The 15,519-nt window shown below is 32.7% G+C and overlaps 1 protein-coding gene across 1 annotated transcript in view; it reads right to left on the reverse strand.

Moving 5' to 3' along the window:
* The window catches only part of Dmd (dystrophin), a 1,737,386-nt gene that overhangs the window by 1,268,098 nt on the left and 453,769 nt on the right, over positions 1-15,519 (reverse strand). The window contains exons 30-32 of the mRNA XM_048796385.1: positions 3,978-4,157; positions 3,537-3,665; positions 1,184-1,354 (exon numbers count right to left, since the gene is read on the reverse strand). Coding sequence (XP_048652342.1) covers positions 1,184-1,354; positions 3,537-3,665; positions 3,978-4,157 — 480 coding nt within the window. The remainder of the gene's footprint in view (positions 1-1,183; positions 1,355-3,536; positions 3,666-3,977; positions 4,158-15,519) is intronic.

Below are 15,519 nucleotides of genomic sequence, written 5' to 3' on the forward strand. Positions count from 1 at the left end.
TGCTAGGCAAGGTGAGTTTTGATGATAACTTTATCTCATGCATAAACTATTTAGAATTATTCATATCAGATTTCATATATTTTGAAACCTACTTCAAATATATATTATATATAACATGATAACTTACTATAATGCCCTAGATACTGTAGCAATTGTGAAACTGGACTTTAATAGGTGTCCATAATTTCAAAAATAATTTTTTGAACACATTCTCCTATTTCTCTAGGAATCAATACTTACCTGACATTTTATATCATATTTTCTCACAATATTTCAATAAGGTTTTTCTCACTTAAACCCCCAGCAATTATCTGTGTGTCCAAATACATATATTTTCATACATATTTTTATATTTGAAAGCAATTGTATACTATATTGAAAATGTGTCAAACTGCATTATATCAATTTTGCAGGAATTCCTTGCATTTGACATATTCCTCAAGGAGTTGAAATTCTATGCTATATTCATATATTTTTGCATAACATAAGATTTTATCTTCATTAAATGTTACACAAATATAAAGATTTTCATGCAAAAGTACCATATCCCCTGGTTTTTCATTAAATAGAATATAAACATATAAAATTACAAAAATTAGGATATATAAGCTTTGCAACTATTTGTTTTCATGGCTTGAGCATTTCATTATAGCCTAATGTATTTGGTCACAGTGTTTGCAACTACCAAGAACACATTAATACACACATGTGCACAATAAGAAGTACAAAAACCCTAGATCATGCAGGAAATGTACAAGGCCTCATTTTGGATATTCAATCTATATTACACACAAGCAATATTATATTTATCAAATATATCAATATCAGTAGTGTGTTCTTAGTCTTTTGTGCTTTTGTATTTTTTTTTTATTTTTGCCTGAAGCATGCTATTTGTACTTTGCTGTAGGTGACCCCTGAAAGTACATATGTAAACCAGTGCAGAATGCAGTTCTAAAATAGCTGTGGCAGCAAAGAAGTATGAGAGACAGAGAGAGAGAAGTGGGTGGGGAGATTGATTTATCTCTCATGAAAGTCAGTGGTAAAATTTCCTTAAGTGCAATTTGGCCTTCATTTTCCTTTTGAAAACTTTGCTGTGGGGGTTGCTTGCCCCCTTCAGGGCACTGCGCAACCTTCGCAAGAGATCATTTAGCACTACTTTCCACCTTGGAGTAGATCTTCCTACCTTTCCAGTCTTAATTCTGTGAGAAATGGCTGCAAATCGATGGTTGAGCTCTGAGATTTTAGGTTCTACTATTTTCCTGCAGTGGTCACCGCGGTTTGCCATCAAGTTCGCTGCTTGATCACGTGTGGAGTCCACCTTTGGGCGCATGTCATTCATTTCAGCCTTTAAACGCTATATTCCATGAGCAAGAAATAGGGCTTAAAGTTAGTAATGGAAGTTGAGACAGAGAGAGAGAGAGAGACAGAGAGAGAGAGAGAGAGAGAGAGAGAGAGGCAGGCAAAAGAATGAAAAGGCAGGGGAAAAGCCAAATTCCATAAAAAGTAGAGTGATCAATATGTATGATCTGAAAACCAGGTCCCTATCTTTGATTAAGTATGATGAGTGTAAATTTAAACTTTACTTACTCTGAGATGGACAAACCCTATTTTCTGACTTTATGTTGTCCACAAAAATGATATTATTTTATATTTAGTCTTACTTTATCTTGACTAAATTTAATATTTGTAGAACAACCTAAATATGTACTTACCAGGAAAGCACACTTTTCTATTCCTTCCTACTGATTTGGAGTTCCTCTTGGTTTATTATATAGACTATCAGTGAAAAAACTGATTTTCTAACAGACATGGATTCTGTGTTACATACAGAGGTATTGAAGAATTTTCTGCTTAACCCAAGGGATCACAGATGCTGTAAGTTTATAAATATCATTCTTATTATCTCAAAGATTTCATAAGGTGACATCTTTGATTGCATTTCAAAAAAGAATGGAAAATATATCAAAATCAGTTCCAGACAATAGGGTAAATATGTTTTGGAGATAGCCTAAAATGCATTTAGAGTTTTTCATTAAAATGGAATCATAAACTGTGGGAAATATCCATGGTATAAAAAGAAAAAAAAACAATGAAGTGCAGAGAAAGATATCATGAGTGGCTGCTTTTTGCTCTCTTTAGATATACGTGACAGTAGATTGTATTTTGACATATTATACATACATGGAGTATGACTTAGTTTTCTAATTAAAATCCCATTCTTGCAGTTGTACATGATGTGGAGTTTCACTGGTGGTGTATTCATATATGAACAATGGAAAGTTATGTCAGATTCATGATTCATTCTACTGTCTTCCCAATTCCCATTTCCGCTCCTTTTCCTTCATTCCCCTTTGTCTAATACATTGAACTTCTATCCCCCCTTATTGTGTGTTAGCATTTGCATATCAGAGAGAACATTTGGCCTTTGGTTTTTATGAGCATTCTTTAAGTAGCAACTCACTAGGCACCTAATATTATTGAAGAGCTCAGCAAAACTCAATTAAGAATTATTAATGTAAATGAGCTTTAAAATTCAATTCTTCCTATTTAATTAAGAAAGGGGATAGCATCCAGCAAATCAATGTAGTATCAATGAGATATATTTGTACATTATACCTCTCATATCCTTTTATAGGAATAATTTTTTAGAAGACAGATTGTTATCCTTGAAAAATAAGAATTAGGATTCCCTAATAAGTATTTCAAAAAAAGAGGGAGCCGAAGCTATGATCACTTTTCATGTGACTAAAAAATGAAAAGTTCAGTTTTATCTAGCCCAGATTATGAATAATTTGAGGTTGAATATTCCTTACCCAAATTACTTGGGACTAGAAGTGTTGTAGATTTTGTGAAATATTTTTTGAATTTTGAAATATTTGCATTCATATAATAACCTATCTTGCAGATGGGACCCAAGTCTAAACACAAAATTCATTTGTTTCATGTACATCTATACACATTACCTGTTCATGAGACAGTTTCATGGTGTGGGATTTTCTACTTGTAACATCATGATGGTACACAAAAGTTTTGGATTTTGGAGCAATTTGAATTTTGATATTTGGATCAGGGATGCTCAGCCTGTACAAAGATTGGGATTTAGCATAGGTAAAATATCCTAATGATTGCATTTTAGGTGTTTACTAAGATGGGTTCTACAAATAACGAAGAGAAACTGTGTTTTGTGTTAGATGCAAAAATGTAATAGCACTACCATTAAAATAAACAAGAGCTTGCAATACAGTAACAAAATAGATCATGGAATTTTTTTCTAACCAGAGTTTACACTGGGTGTGATTAGATAAGAGATGGATTTGGACATATATCCAGATTATAGAGCTTTTCAATGTCATTAATTCCCATTCACAAAAGAATGTAGAAAGGAAGGAAGGGAAGAAGGAAGGAAGGAAAGAATGAAGGAAAGAAAGATTGATTGTTTCACTCTTACTAAGTCCTTGGTATCTTCTAGGACAAACATAATTGACATAACTGTTGTACAGTTTGAAAATTACTTTTCACAATATTTTATTTGCTACCTTAAGTATGTCTTCTTTTTGCTGGGGTTTCTTTTTCTCAGATTCATCCAAAAGTATATCAGCCTGAATAATCCACTGTGTAATTTGATTGATGTTCTGGTTAAAGGTTTCCATGTGTTTCTGGTATTCCTTAATTGTACAAAGATAGATTATAACGTTATTTGATTAAACAATATTCTTAAAGAACGTGTCCTACTTTCTTTCTATAATTCTAAAAAGATAAAAATATAGTATCCCTCAAATTAATTTTAAGTGAGATCTCCATAAGAATATAGCATAGACAGACAAAAATGTGTTAAAATGTGGTTATAGAGATCTACAGATATAAAATTAGGAGCCAGTATGACTGTGGAGAGGTGGAGTTTTCAAATATTATTACTTAATGCTTGTATAATCTTTTTCTCATGTTAGAGATGGGTGGAGAAGCTTCCAGTCTCTTACCAACAAAAGATTTAACCACTCTTCTGCTCGGGAAGTGACAGCTATCCAGTTACTATTCAGAAGACTCAGTTTATCTTCTACCAAGGTCTCCTTCTTGCCCAACACCGTTTTCAAAGCCTCTCCTAGTTCTGTGACACTCTTCAAATGCAGCTTTTGCTTTTCAATCTCTTTCTGAGTAGCCTGTGAAAAGGACAGCACTGAGCTTTAAGTAACATATGATAACATTAGCATTGCATACTTGTGATGGGAATGTGTGTATGGTTTCTATGCTTAAACCTTGTAAATTTTTAAACCTACAATAAATATGCTTATGAAGCATGAAGTCACATCATATACATTGATTGCAATTTCATTATTAGGGATACAGGAAAAACATTTATATATAAACATCATTAATTTCTTATTTATTCATGACTATATATTTAATTAACATACACAGCATCTAATTAAATACATTTTATTTAATTTGTACATGTAATGAATAGAAACAATCACTTGAAGACTCATCCACAAATAATGATCTGCTTTGAAAAAATTCAACAGGTATGGTGCTATTGCATTTCAGCAGCAAGGAGGTTCAGCTTTTTGGTACCACTAACCTGTTTGCCATATGGTGATTAAACCCCTTCTAATACTAATGCTTTTAACGGAATAAAATTAACAGGATCTTAAATCAATTATGCTGAAACATAACATATGCAATATTTTATTAATTTTGTAATATGTAATACATGTTTTCTCTCCTAACTAACTAACAAGGCCTACCATACTGATTTTTAGGATGTCTTCAGAGCAGTAATAAGCATAACTGGAATTTTTAAGTATATACAGTATATACAGAGACATGATATGTCAATTCTATTGGTGATAAAGTCAGAAGTATTGCTATTACTGAGGATTGTCACTCACATTTATAATAGAAAAATACTTAATTTCAAGATGTAATTTTTTTCCAAAACAACTTCACAAACCTCAATTGTACCTGTATATCCTAGATTAAAATCCCTAAATAAAGCATTACCATTCCTAAGACTTGATTTACAAAACTTGAGAACAATCACATTTAAAAAAAATTGTTTTAGATATATTTGGACACAATACCTTTATTTTATTTTTATGTGATGCTGAGGATCGAACCCAAAGCCCTGCATGTGCTAAGTGAGTACTCTACCACTGAGCCACAACTCCAACCCTAAGAATCATATTTAATATGAAAAAATACACAAAGAGTTGTTAGAAAACTGGATCCAAGGGCAGATATTTTCTGCCTGAACAACTTATAGCCCCTTTCTCTTTTTTATAATATTTATTTTTTAGCTTTATTTTTAGGTGGACACAATATCTTTATTTTATTTTTATGTGGTGCTGAGGATCAAACCCAGTGCCTCATGCATGCCAGGCAAGCACACTACCACTTGAGCCACATCCCGAGCCCCTATCACCCCTTTCTTGAAATGAGGAATGACTGATCACCATGAGCTTCCGTGCCTCTGTCTTCAGTTTTTCCCTTGTCTACCTAGACAGTGAGGTGTTGAACATTCACAGGGAGGTAAGCCAGCACACATTCGATTTTTTCTCAAAAAAGGTTAACTGAGAGACACAGCTACTACAATTAGAATGTAAGTGGGAAAGCCATTTGCAAATGAAGCTGATATCTTTATCACAGAAAGCCAAAGTCAAAACAGGACAAAAATCACTGAGGAGCAGCAATAACAGGAAAGCACAGAAAGTCCACCTGCAAAGAAGCAAGTAAAATATATGCACAATAGAAGCAGTCCATATGAAAGAGGTGATCTCTGACACAGACAAGTCTAGATCTTATTTTATTTTATTCATTTATTTATTTTGGTAATGTGGATTGAACCCGGGGATACATGATTATTGAGCCACACCCCCTGCTCTTTTTTATATTTTATTTAGAGACAGGGTCTTGCTGAGTTCCTTAGAGACTCACTAAGTTGCTGAGGCTGGCTTTGAACTTGTGATTGTTCTGCCTCAGCATTCTGAGTTGCTGGAATTACAATCATATGCCACCATACCCAGCAAGATCTTATTTCTTATTCCTCGATGCTCCCAATATGGCTTTTCTATCTTTAAAATATTCCTTGTCACTATCATTCTTCCAAACCATCTGGTTCACTCACTATCACTGAGGATTTTTTTTTTCATTTTTGTTCTTGCCCTTTCCATCAATAAGCAGGTAAGCTGGAAAGAATACATGAGATAAAAAGATTCAATTAAAATTTTTATAAAGAAAGAATAACTGTTTCAATTGGATATTATTGCTTTTTAACATTTTTAGTTATAGATGGACACAATACTTTTATTATATTTATTTACTTTTATGAGGTCCTGAGGATTGAACCCAACACCTCACATGTGCTAGGCAAGTACTCTACCACTGAGCCACAACCCCAGCCCTCTATATTATGCTTTTGCATTTTTATTTCTAATATAAAAATACCTGAAACTGAGGCAAGCTAAACCAAAGTAGACTTACACATTATAATAGAGTTATCTGCAATGTAGGTGTCATTTGTTGCACTTGAGTAAGCTTATCATTTCCTAAAAGCAATGTATTCACATATCCATCATAAATGTTTATTATACCCCTATTACATGCCAGTTACTATTTAGTAGCAGTGTTATAAGTGATACTACTCAATGTATTTTGGAAAATTATGGAAAATGCCCCATTTGGGGGAACACAATCCCTCTAGAGCATTACTTTTGAATAGAACTGGACTAGATTTCAGCCTTTTTCAATTATTTGCCTTTCCCTTGCTTAATGTCCAAGCTCTACAATCACAAATATTGGTCAGTGTTGTAGGAACTGTGGATAAAATGATAGAGAAGGTAACTCCTTATCTTTAAAAACCTTATGAGTACAGTTTGTCAAGGAAATATCAGTAAATGACCTTTCTCTATTTCCTATACACCACACTAATGATTTGTTACTCCAGTCAATGTATTTGCAAAAAAAAAAAAAACCCTCACAAAGTCCCAACTTAATTTATATTAGGATCACTAATTATCTCTTTAAATGTCTTCATAAAGATGACCCTAAATTTTAGCATCAATATAAAATTATTTTGTATACATATCTTTGTTTCTTACATGCCAGGCAATGCAATTAAAGGCAATAAAACTTTCTAAACCTCAGAAGTCATAGTAGTTTTGAATTTGGGAAATATTGCAAATGGGTCCTAGATCAAAATAACTATTATGTATCAAACATTTGCCCAAATCCTTGAACTGATTTTCAAAAGGAAATTTTTAACATCCATTCATAGTTAATTTAGTTAATAGGAATAATAAAATAGGGAATATGGGCTAATTACTTGTTAGTTTCCTCAAAATCACAAGATAACATGCTAAAGTTTGTTAAAGTTATCACCATAGTGACATATTTGAAAAAAAACAATGATTGTCATTTTGTACATAACTGCTTATTGTTAAAAGTGATTCACAGAAAAAATTTTATTCTGATTGTAAAAAAGAGACTTATAGGTAAACATTTATATTGATATTCAAAAAATACAATATATAATCATTTGTATAAGTGTCATTTTGGGTTAGGGAAACATTATGTTCATTAATGGGGTTTATTTTCCCCTTCAAATAGGGTTTCAATCAAAGGTATAACTAAACAAGTAATAACATCTTAGACGTCAAATGCTATATTCACCTTACTTTCTGGACGGTCTTGCTAAAAATAATTCACTTAGTTAATGTATACCAGAGGCCTAAAATTCACTTTATACTGTGCTATTTACTGCCACAAAAAAGGAAGTAATCTTTGCATGTCCTACTGTAATCATGCCTAAAGTGTGAAAAAAACAAACAAAAAAAAAACTGGTTTTGGAAAAATAAATATGAACAATGGCTGAGATAACCATGAATGGCAACAAGGGAAAGGTGACACTTGAAGTTGGAGGATTGGATGGTGTGAAGCAAAGACAAAGTGAAAAGTGATTAGAAGGTATGAAGGTGAAAACAGAAAGCCACTAAAAGGGGAAAATCAGATCCTTAGTGAAAACTAAGGGCACACATTTTATGAGGCTATTCAAAAACCATTTCTTCTAGCTCTAGTATTTCCCATAAGAGAAGAATGCCTGTGACTGCTGACGGATGAGAAAATAAACTAAAGGTATCACTTTGGCCATTCTCTTTATATCCTTATTCATTCCACTCTAAGGGAGCTAGTAAGATAAGGAGAAGGAATTAATCATTCCTGGCAATTCCTCATCTTCAAAAGATCCCAATTCTCAGTGCACAGAACTTCTTCTCTTGTCTTGTGAAGTGAGGGTGGAGTGGGTTATTAAAGGTCTACCTTCTCAAGGAGAAATGAGAAATTCAATAGCTAAGTTGACTAAATTATAGCTCAACCCCTTCATTGTTCTACTCATGCAAGTACTAGGATGGATTTTAAGTCTGAAGAAAAAGCAAGACTGCATACAGTATGTTTTATTTTTATATGAGGTTGTACAAGTTCGCTTTTGGAGATTCAAGAGCAGCTAAGTGTGAACTATATATCTGACACTAAGGGTTTTTATGACATAGGAAAATATTTGACACGAGGAGAATTAACTTAAATACAAACTGTTGCAAAATAGAAGATATTTTTATTTTCCATGTGTTTAATTTAAAAAAGCTGATAATACCAGAATATTATATTAAGTTCTAACTTTTCTGATTTCAAATAAACAAATTTGCTGTCTACCTTCTAGCCATGATGATTTTTAAATGCTACCTAATTTCTTCTTATGTAAACATTCTCTGTTTTCATGGAAATGATGAAAACTATATTTTGATTGACTCCTGATATCCATAAGTTAAACAACTATTGAAATTTTAAGTGTCATACTAGGTTTAGGATTCAGACATTAACCCATCACCTCACTTCACCAATGTCCTTACAGTATGGGAAAACCTGCTCCATTGATGTCTGATAATACCATCACTGATGGCAACATTTTCTTAAATGTAACTCAAGAACTATAAAAGAACTGTAATATTTATCTGTACATATGTTTAGATATTTTTACCTAGGGATAGAAAACATAGTTTACTTGGGCTTCACCCACTTGCACACCTATCTAACATTTTCTTAAGTTTTCCAACACTTTCCACATATTTTAAGGACGAGGGTATCCCAGGAATTTATAGTCCTAGGATATTCTGTAACTGCTATGCTATTATTCCCACTCCCTCTTTTTAACTTCTTAAAGGTCTCAATCCTATAGATTTTATCTAACTTGGCCCTACATGCAGTTCAATATGTGCCTTAACACCATTTCCTTATATCTCTCTGCCTTTCCTAGAACACTCTAGATTCTTGTGGGTCTTTTTTAGCTGTTTATTTCTTGCATCTTTGCTTTAAAATGGATAAAGGATTAACTGACACACTCATAAATGATATCTGAAAACATTCCTCTACCCAATTGAATTATACATATAGTTGATCTATCTAAATATTATACCACTTCTGGTGTATTGGAAATATAAGAGTTCTTTCATCTTTTAGCTGCACAATATGTTCAAAAGAAGAGAGATAACAAATTACCATATAAGCACAATTCTAAGATGTGTATTTGTTTTTTGAATTTAAAATGAAACATACAATTTACCTTTACAATGTTAGTGTGTTTTTTTTTGGGGGGGGGGCATTCTAAACAGCTGGATTCAAAATACCAGTGTATCATACAGTCATAAATGGATGAAATTTGATATTAATTGTCTTATTAGGCTCTTGCACTATTCCATTATGGCTCGAGGTTTAGGACATATTTTCCTATTAGGCTAATCTGATGGAATAATATAATGATAGATTAAAGAAGAATATAAAACATTAAATAGTGCATTTTATAGCAATGTGTATTGACTTTTCATTAATAATGTATTGTCTATTAAAGAAAAATTTCATAAAAGCAGAATGTGCAGAACAGAAATTATAGCTATAACTACAATGACAGTGAATAGTGACTTCAATGGCATTTAACAGATGTTCTATTTTCTAAGTAACAGCTGCTTGATGCATTCATTGTACCAAGTTAATGATCTGCTAGTATTATTTCACTTCACAGATAAATTACTGTGCTCTCTTTAAAAAAAACATTATGTAATTTTTCATGAGAATGATAGTGTAACAGACTTTAAAAATAAGTAATATTTCTCATGCTTTTATAGCTAAGAGGAGTGAGGAGTTGAAGCAATTATCCAGATAATCTAGGAGCAGAAACCAGAAATGGTGAAAGTTGATTTTATTTTTAAATACAAAACATAGCTGACTGAATCAAATGGAGATCCCATCAGACTGCTTGAAATTCATGGATCTTGCTTTTATGACTTTATGAAGTAGTTCTCAACTTTGCTAGATATTACTAGTCAGTGGCTACTCTCTGAGAGATAAATTAAATCAGAATCTCTAGGGGTGGACTCCAGTCATTGGTATGCTTTCCAAGATTCCCAGGTGACTTCAGCATGTGGCCAATGTTATAAAGGAGTGGCACACAGAAGGACATATTCTATTATAAGGTTTTACTGGGTAATAGTCATTAAATTTTATAAATGAATTGGCAACAATAAGGTAATTGAGGAAACTAATAATTACTCTTCCTCATATTGAATATTACAAAAACTTCTCCCTGAAATAAATGTAAAAAGCACAATAACTTGTTATATAAATGGCTATTTAGACATAAATTATTTTGTATTATTTAATACTCTGTCTTAAGTATTTCCTGTTTGTGATTCTCTCAGGAAACGCTTGGTATGCTAGGACTACTACTAATAAAATATATTTCTCAATTTATTAAAAAATGGTAGATGTTAATTATCTAAAACCTGGTAGGCTTAATTTATTATAGGACCTAAGAATCTTCCTAGGGAATTGTATTTGATCATTTTAATTTTTAGATGGCATTATGGATATTGAATGGGTTTAATGGAGTTGAATTATTCAACTGACATGGAGTTTTTGATTAATGAAACTAAATTAGAAATAGGTGAAATATGTTAGTGATTAAATCAGAAAACCATATAGATTAAACTTTACTGTAGCTTATATTTTCCAAACATAATGATCATTAGAGAAATAAACTTTTATTTAATCACATAAATATTTACTTTCTTATGGCTGTATTTTCATGCTCAATTTGTAATGTTAAACAATTTGAGCCATTAATGGGATAGCCAGAATTGATTTACTTATATCTAACTAATCAGAGTAAATTTAAAACATTACAATACTATTTGAGATATATAATCACATTAGTGGGGACAGAAAACAATGTAATAAGTGATACATGTACATATTTTTTATTTTATTACTTTAATGTGGGCTTATATTTTGTGCATATTAAATTCATTCATAATTTATTTATGGATACCTTTTGTATTATTTCAGAGGTAGAGTGTTAGAAAATAAGATTTCTAACCATAATTTGGTATACTATAAAAGCCTTTGGAATCAGAGATAGTACTGAATTCTATTTATGGCTTTGTCATATAAACAATTCTATTTTCTCATGTAAAAATAGGAATATTTGGTCAGATGTTCATATTTCTATTTGTTCTAAAATATGAATAATTTTAAATGCACATCAGCATTTTTCTCCTTTCAAGAACTGCTGGGTCATTGCATTTTTAATTTTTATCTTCAATTTCAACTTATTTTTAAACAGACATTTAATGAACATGTGTTACACTCCATGTAATGTACATGGGAAACACCAGTGATCAAACAGACATTTTCCCTGTACTCTTGTCAAGGGAAATGTTAATGCCTATGTAATTGTTCAAGGAAATAGAGATTATCATGATAATTCAAGGATCCTGTGCAGTGTCAGTTCAGGTGCTTTTATTTCACCTAGGTTGCCTTATTATTTCCTTCCATCAATTCTATTTTATTGACATGAATGCTTCTGACCTCATTCTGGCAAATTCCATTAATAGAGTTGTTAGGTATGAAAGGCTAAAATGTCTCAACATTTGTGGCATGAAAATAATCAGTTACCATTCCCTCATAATATCTTTAATGTCCAGGCCATGCAGCTAGGAATAATAATTCATTCTTTCATCATTTAATATTAATCATTCCCTCTTTAACACTATTCTGAAGGAAATAGACGGAATTGTAAAAACCAGAGAAAGGAATATTTCACTTTAGGAACTTCAAAATAGCATTAACCGTTTACCTTTTAAATTCTCATTATCAACTTTTTCTCCTGTTATTATTCTAAAATGTCTCCTTCCTATTATTTTCATTTAAAATGTTTTCCTCTACCTTTCTAAAACAATCAAAATTTAAATATATTCATTTCTTTTTCTAGAACTGTAATTTGGAAGCACGATTACAGGATGGAACCAGAGGAGACAGTTTTCTTGCTTGCAGATGTCCTTCCAATTAATTCCAGCACTCATCCTACCTACTTCTCTAAGTTCTCTCATTCTTTCTTATGGGATCACTAAGAATCTTACATGGATGATCTAAGATAGTCTCAGGTTTAGAGTTCTTTCCAAGTAGATGGGAACTTTAAATATCTGAAATTATTTCATGTATCATCCAGTATTTTAAGGGAAGACTATGTGTTTGCACTAGCATTTATAGTTTTGAATGTATGACTACTGAATATGCTTAGGAATGACAACTCCTACAATACATCAAAAGAATCCTAGTAATGCCAATGTACTGATACCCTTCTAAAAATGAGATAGGGCAAAGTCTAGGATCAGGCATATGGAACTGTTTTTACATTAGCTTTCCTCCATTTCTGGGATTGGCATGCTATTTCTGTCAACAGCCATACTGCAATTGTTCAAAGTTTTGTGCGTTGTGCCATTTCCATCATAACTACTCAACTCTGCTGTTGTAACATAAGAGTAGCCACAGATAGTAATAAACAGATATGATACAACAAAACTGTATTAATACTGATGTTTGAATTTCATATAATTTTTTATGTATCATGAAGCATTCTTATTTTGATTTCTCTCAAATATTTATATACAAAAAGACAATAGTTTGCATGGGGCCTGTACAAACTCAGGCAGAATGGAATGAGTCTATTGGCTACATTCCATCTTTGCTACAGTTCATAAAATCGAATTTGATTTACTTTAGACTTGATGAGTGAGTCTCTGCAGAATTCTTCCCTTTAAGGAAGATCAAACAGTTCACTCGAATTGGGATGGTCACTAGTAAGCCAGATCTTATAATGATTCCCATAGTAATATTACTCCTCATAATAAGGAGCCTAGACACATATGATTGCTACATCCTTAGGGAAAGTGAATGCCTACTATACTGCTAGTCTTGGATACCCTAAGAAAGTGTTCAATATTCAGAGAAAGGTATATGGAGCATTTTGCATTCATTACATATTTACAATAAGGGAAACAGCATCATCTTAAGAGGGCCATAAGACTTGATGTTATTTCTCACCCAGTGACTTGCCCATCTTTCCTCTATGACACCTATTTCCTCCAAATAGGAGCATTCTAATTACTGCAGTATCTGCACTTCTATCACACAAACTAACCACTCACATGCTTCCTTTGGCTCCAGTTTGATGCAAATTCTCAATTTTCATTTTGTGCCACTCATTTCTGTGACTCCAGTTTGAACAGGAAATAGTGAGAATCAGTCAAACCTACTGTAATGTAGTTAATGAGGTCCAGAAAAATCAATATCCATACCCTCACTAAAAACTGGAAAGAAAATGTTCTTTACTGGCCTAGGGAAAATTGATCTCCTAGGTTCCTGTCTTGTTGTTTACTCAGCAGGAGTTGCTTTGATGCTTAGTCATAGGAATACTAGGCATATTTTGAAGTTAGTGATTTTCAACACATAGATGCTATGGTTTGAATATGGCTAGTTTCCCCCATGGGTCCATGAATTAAAGGTTTGGCTCCCAAGGTAATGTTACAGGGAGATAGCAAAACCTTCCGCATATGGGGCTTCATAGGAGATGATTAAGTCACTGCAGTATGTCCTCAAAAGGGATTATGGGACTCTGTTGTTCTTCTGGGTCTTTCTTTTCTTCCTAGGTAATGTTGTAAGCAATATGCTCTGCTATGAGTCTCTGCCATGATGTGCTTCCCTCACTAGAGGCCCAAAGTGATGAGGCTGCCCAATCTAAGACTAGAACCCTCAGAATTGTAAGTCAGAATAAACCTTCTCTTTTCTCAAGTTAACTGCCTCAACTATTTCATTACAGTCACATGAATCTTATTGATATAGTATATATTTGTTCATTACCAATATTTCTCACACAGAACCTGGTTACAGAGATTTTCAAAGGAAAAATCGTCACTATCATTTGACATTTTTGTATGTTTTGTTTTCTTAAGTTCCTGTATATGATATTAGAAACACAGAAAATATAAAAAAATATAATCATTACTTCTCTATTCATATCCTATTTTAAGGAAAAAAAATATTATATATGTTTGTTTCCTATGCACTATTTTCCTTCCTTCACCTATATCTCACAGATATAGGTATTGTTCTATATTCACTGATGTTAATTCTCATTCATATCTTCCTTTTTACTATATAATTTATCATTAAATAATGTGTAACATCCCTTTTACATTTTTTACATGTTATCACATTGCATCATTTAAAGTGCTTCCAATTTTACTATATTTTTCAAGAAGCATGAATTTTGTAATATACTTTTCATGGTTTTAGGTGCTTTTTTTAGTTTTTTGTTTTTTTTTTTAAGTGACAGAATTAAAAGAGGAATGGTAAACTGATCCCTCAAACTATGCCAAGTTCGGAAAGACCACAGCTAATCTGGCTGGCCAGTATAAGAAAAGGTTCAGAATCTATTTGGTTCCCTTATTGGTTCCAAGTAATTCATCTCCATGCTAGCATCACTGCTCTGAAGGTGTGCAGTGACAATTTAACTTATTGCAATGGTTAATCTGAATTGTCAATTTGAATGGATTAAGCAATGACTAAAATTAAGAGGCTTCTGGGTGTGTCAATGAAAGTAATTCTAGGAATGATTGGCATGTGGGATAGGGAAGTAAAGTAGAGACCCTCCCTAAATGTGTGCTGCACTATCTAACTGGTTGGAGGCTAGGGTGGAATAAAAGTTGGAAGAACAAAGAAGCAGCAGCAGATGCAAGTTCTATTCTTCTTGAAAGGTTTCTTGATTGTTGCTGCTGTGATCACCTGAGGATATTAGACTCCAGATCCTTCACTCTTCCAAAGTGGACTCTGCCAGTGATTCTCCAGGGAGTTTCCAGAAGCCTTCAGCCCCAAACTGGGATAGCATCATTTATCCCTCTTGTTCTGAGGCTTCAGCATCTTGGACTGAACAGATACTTGTTCCTGCAGCTCTCCAATCTGCAGACAGCCACTGTGGGACTATGTAGCTTCTGGCTGTGCAAGCCAATTTAATAAATTACTCTTTTATAATCATATATATATATATATATATGTATATATATAATCATATACATTTATAATTATATATATATATATATATATATATATATATACACATACACACATACATACATACATACA

The sequence above is a fragment of the Marmota marmota genome, unplaced genomic scaffold, assembly GCF_001458135.2.
Source record: "Marmota marmota marmota unplaced genomic scaffold, marMar, whole genome shotgun sequence".
Lineage (NCBI taxonomy): Eukaryota > Metazoa > Chordata > Mammalia > Rodentia > Sciuridae > Marmota > Marmota marmota.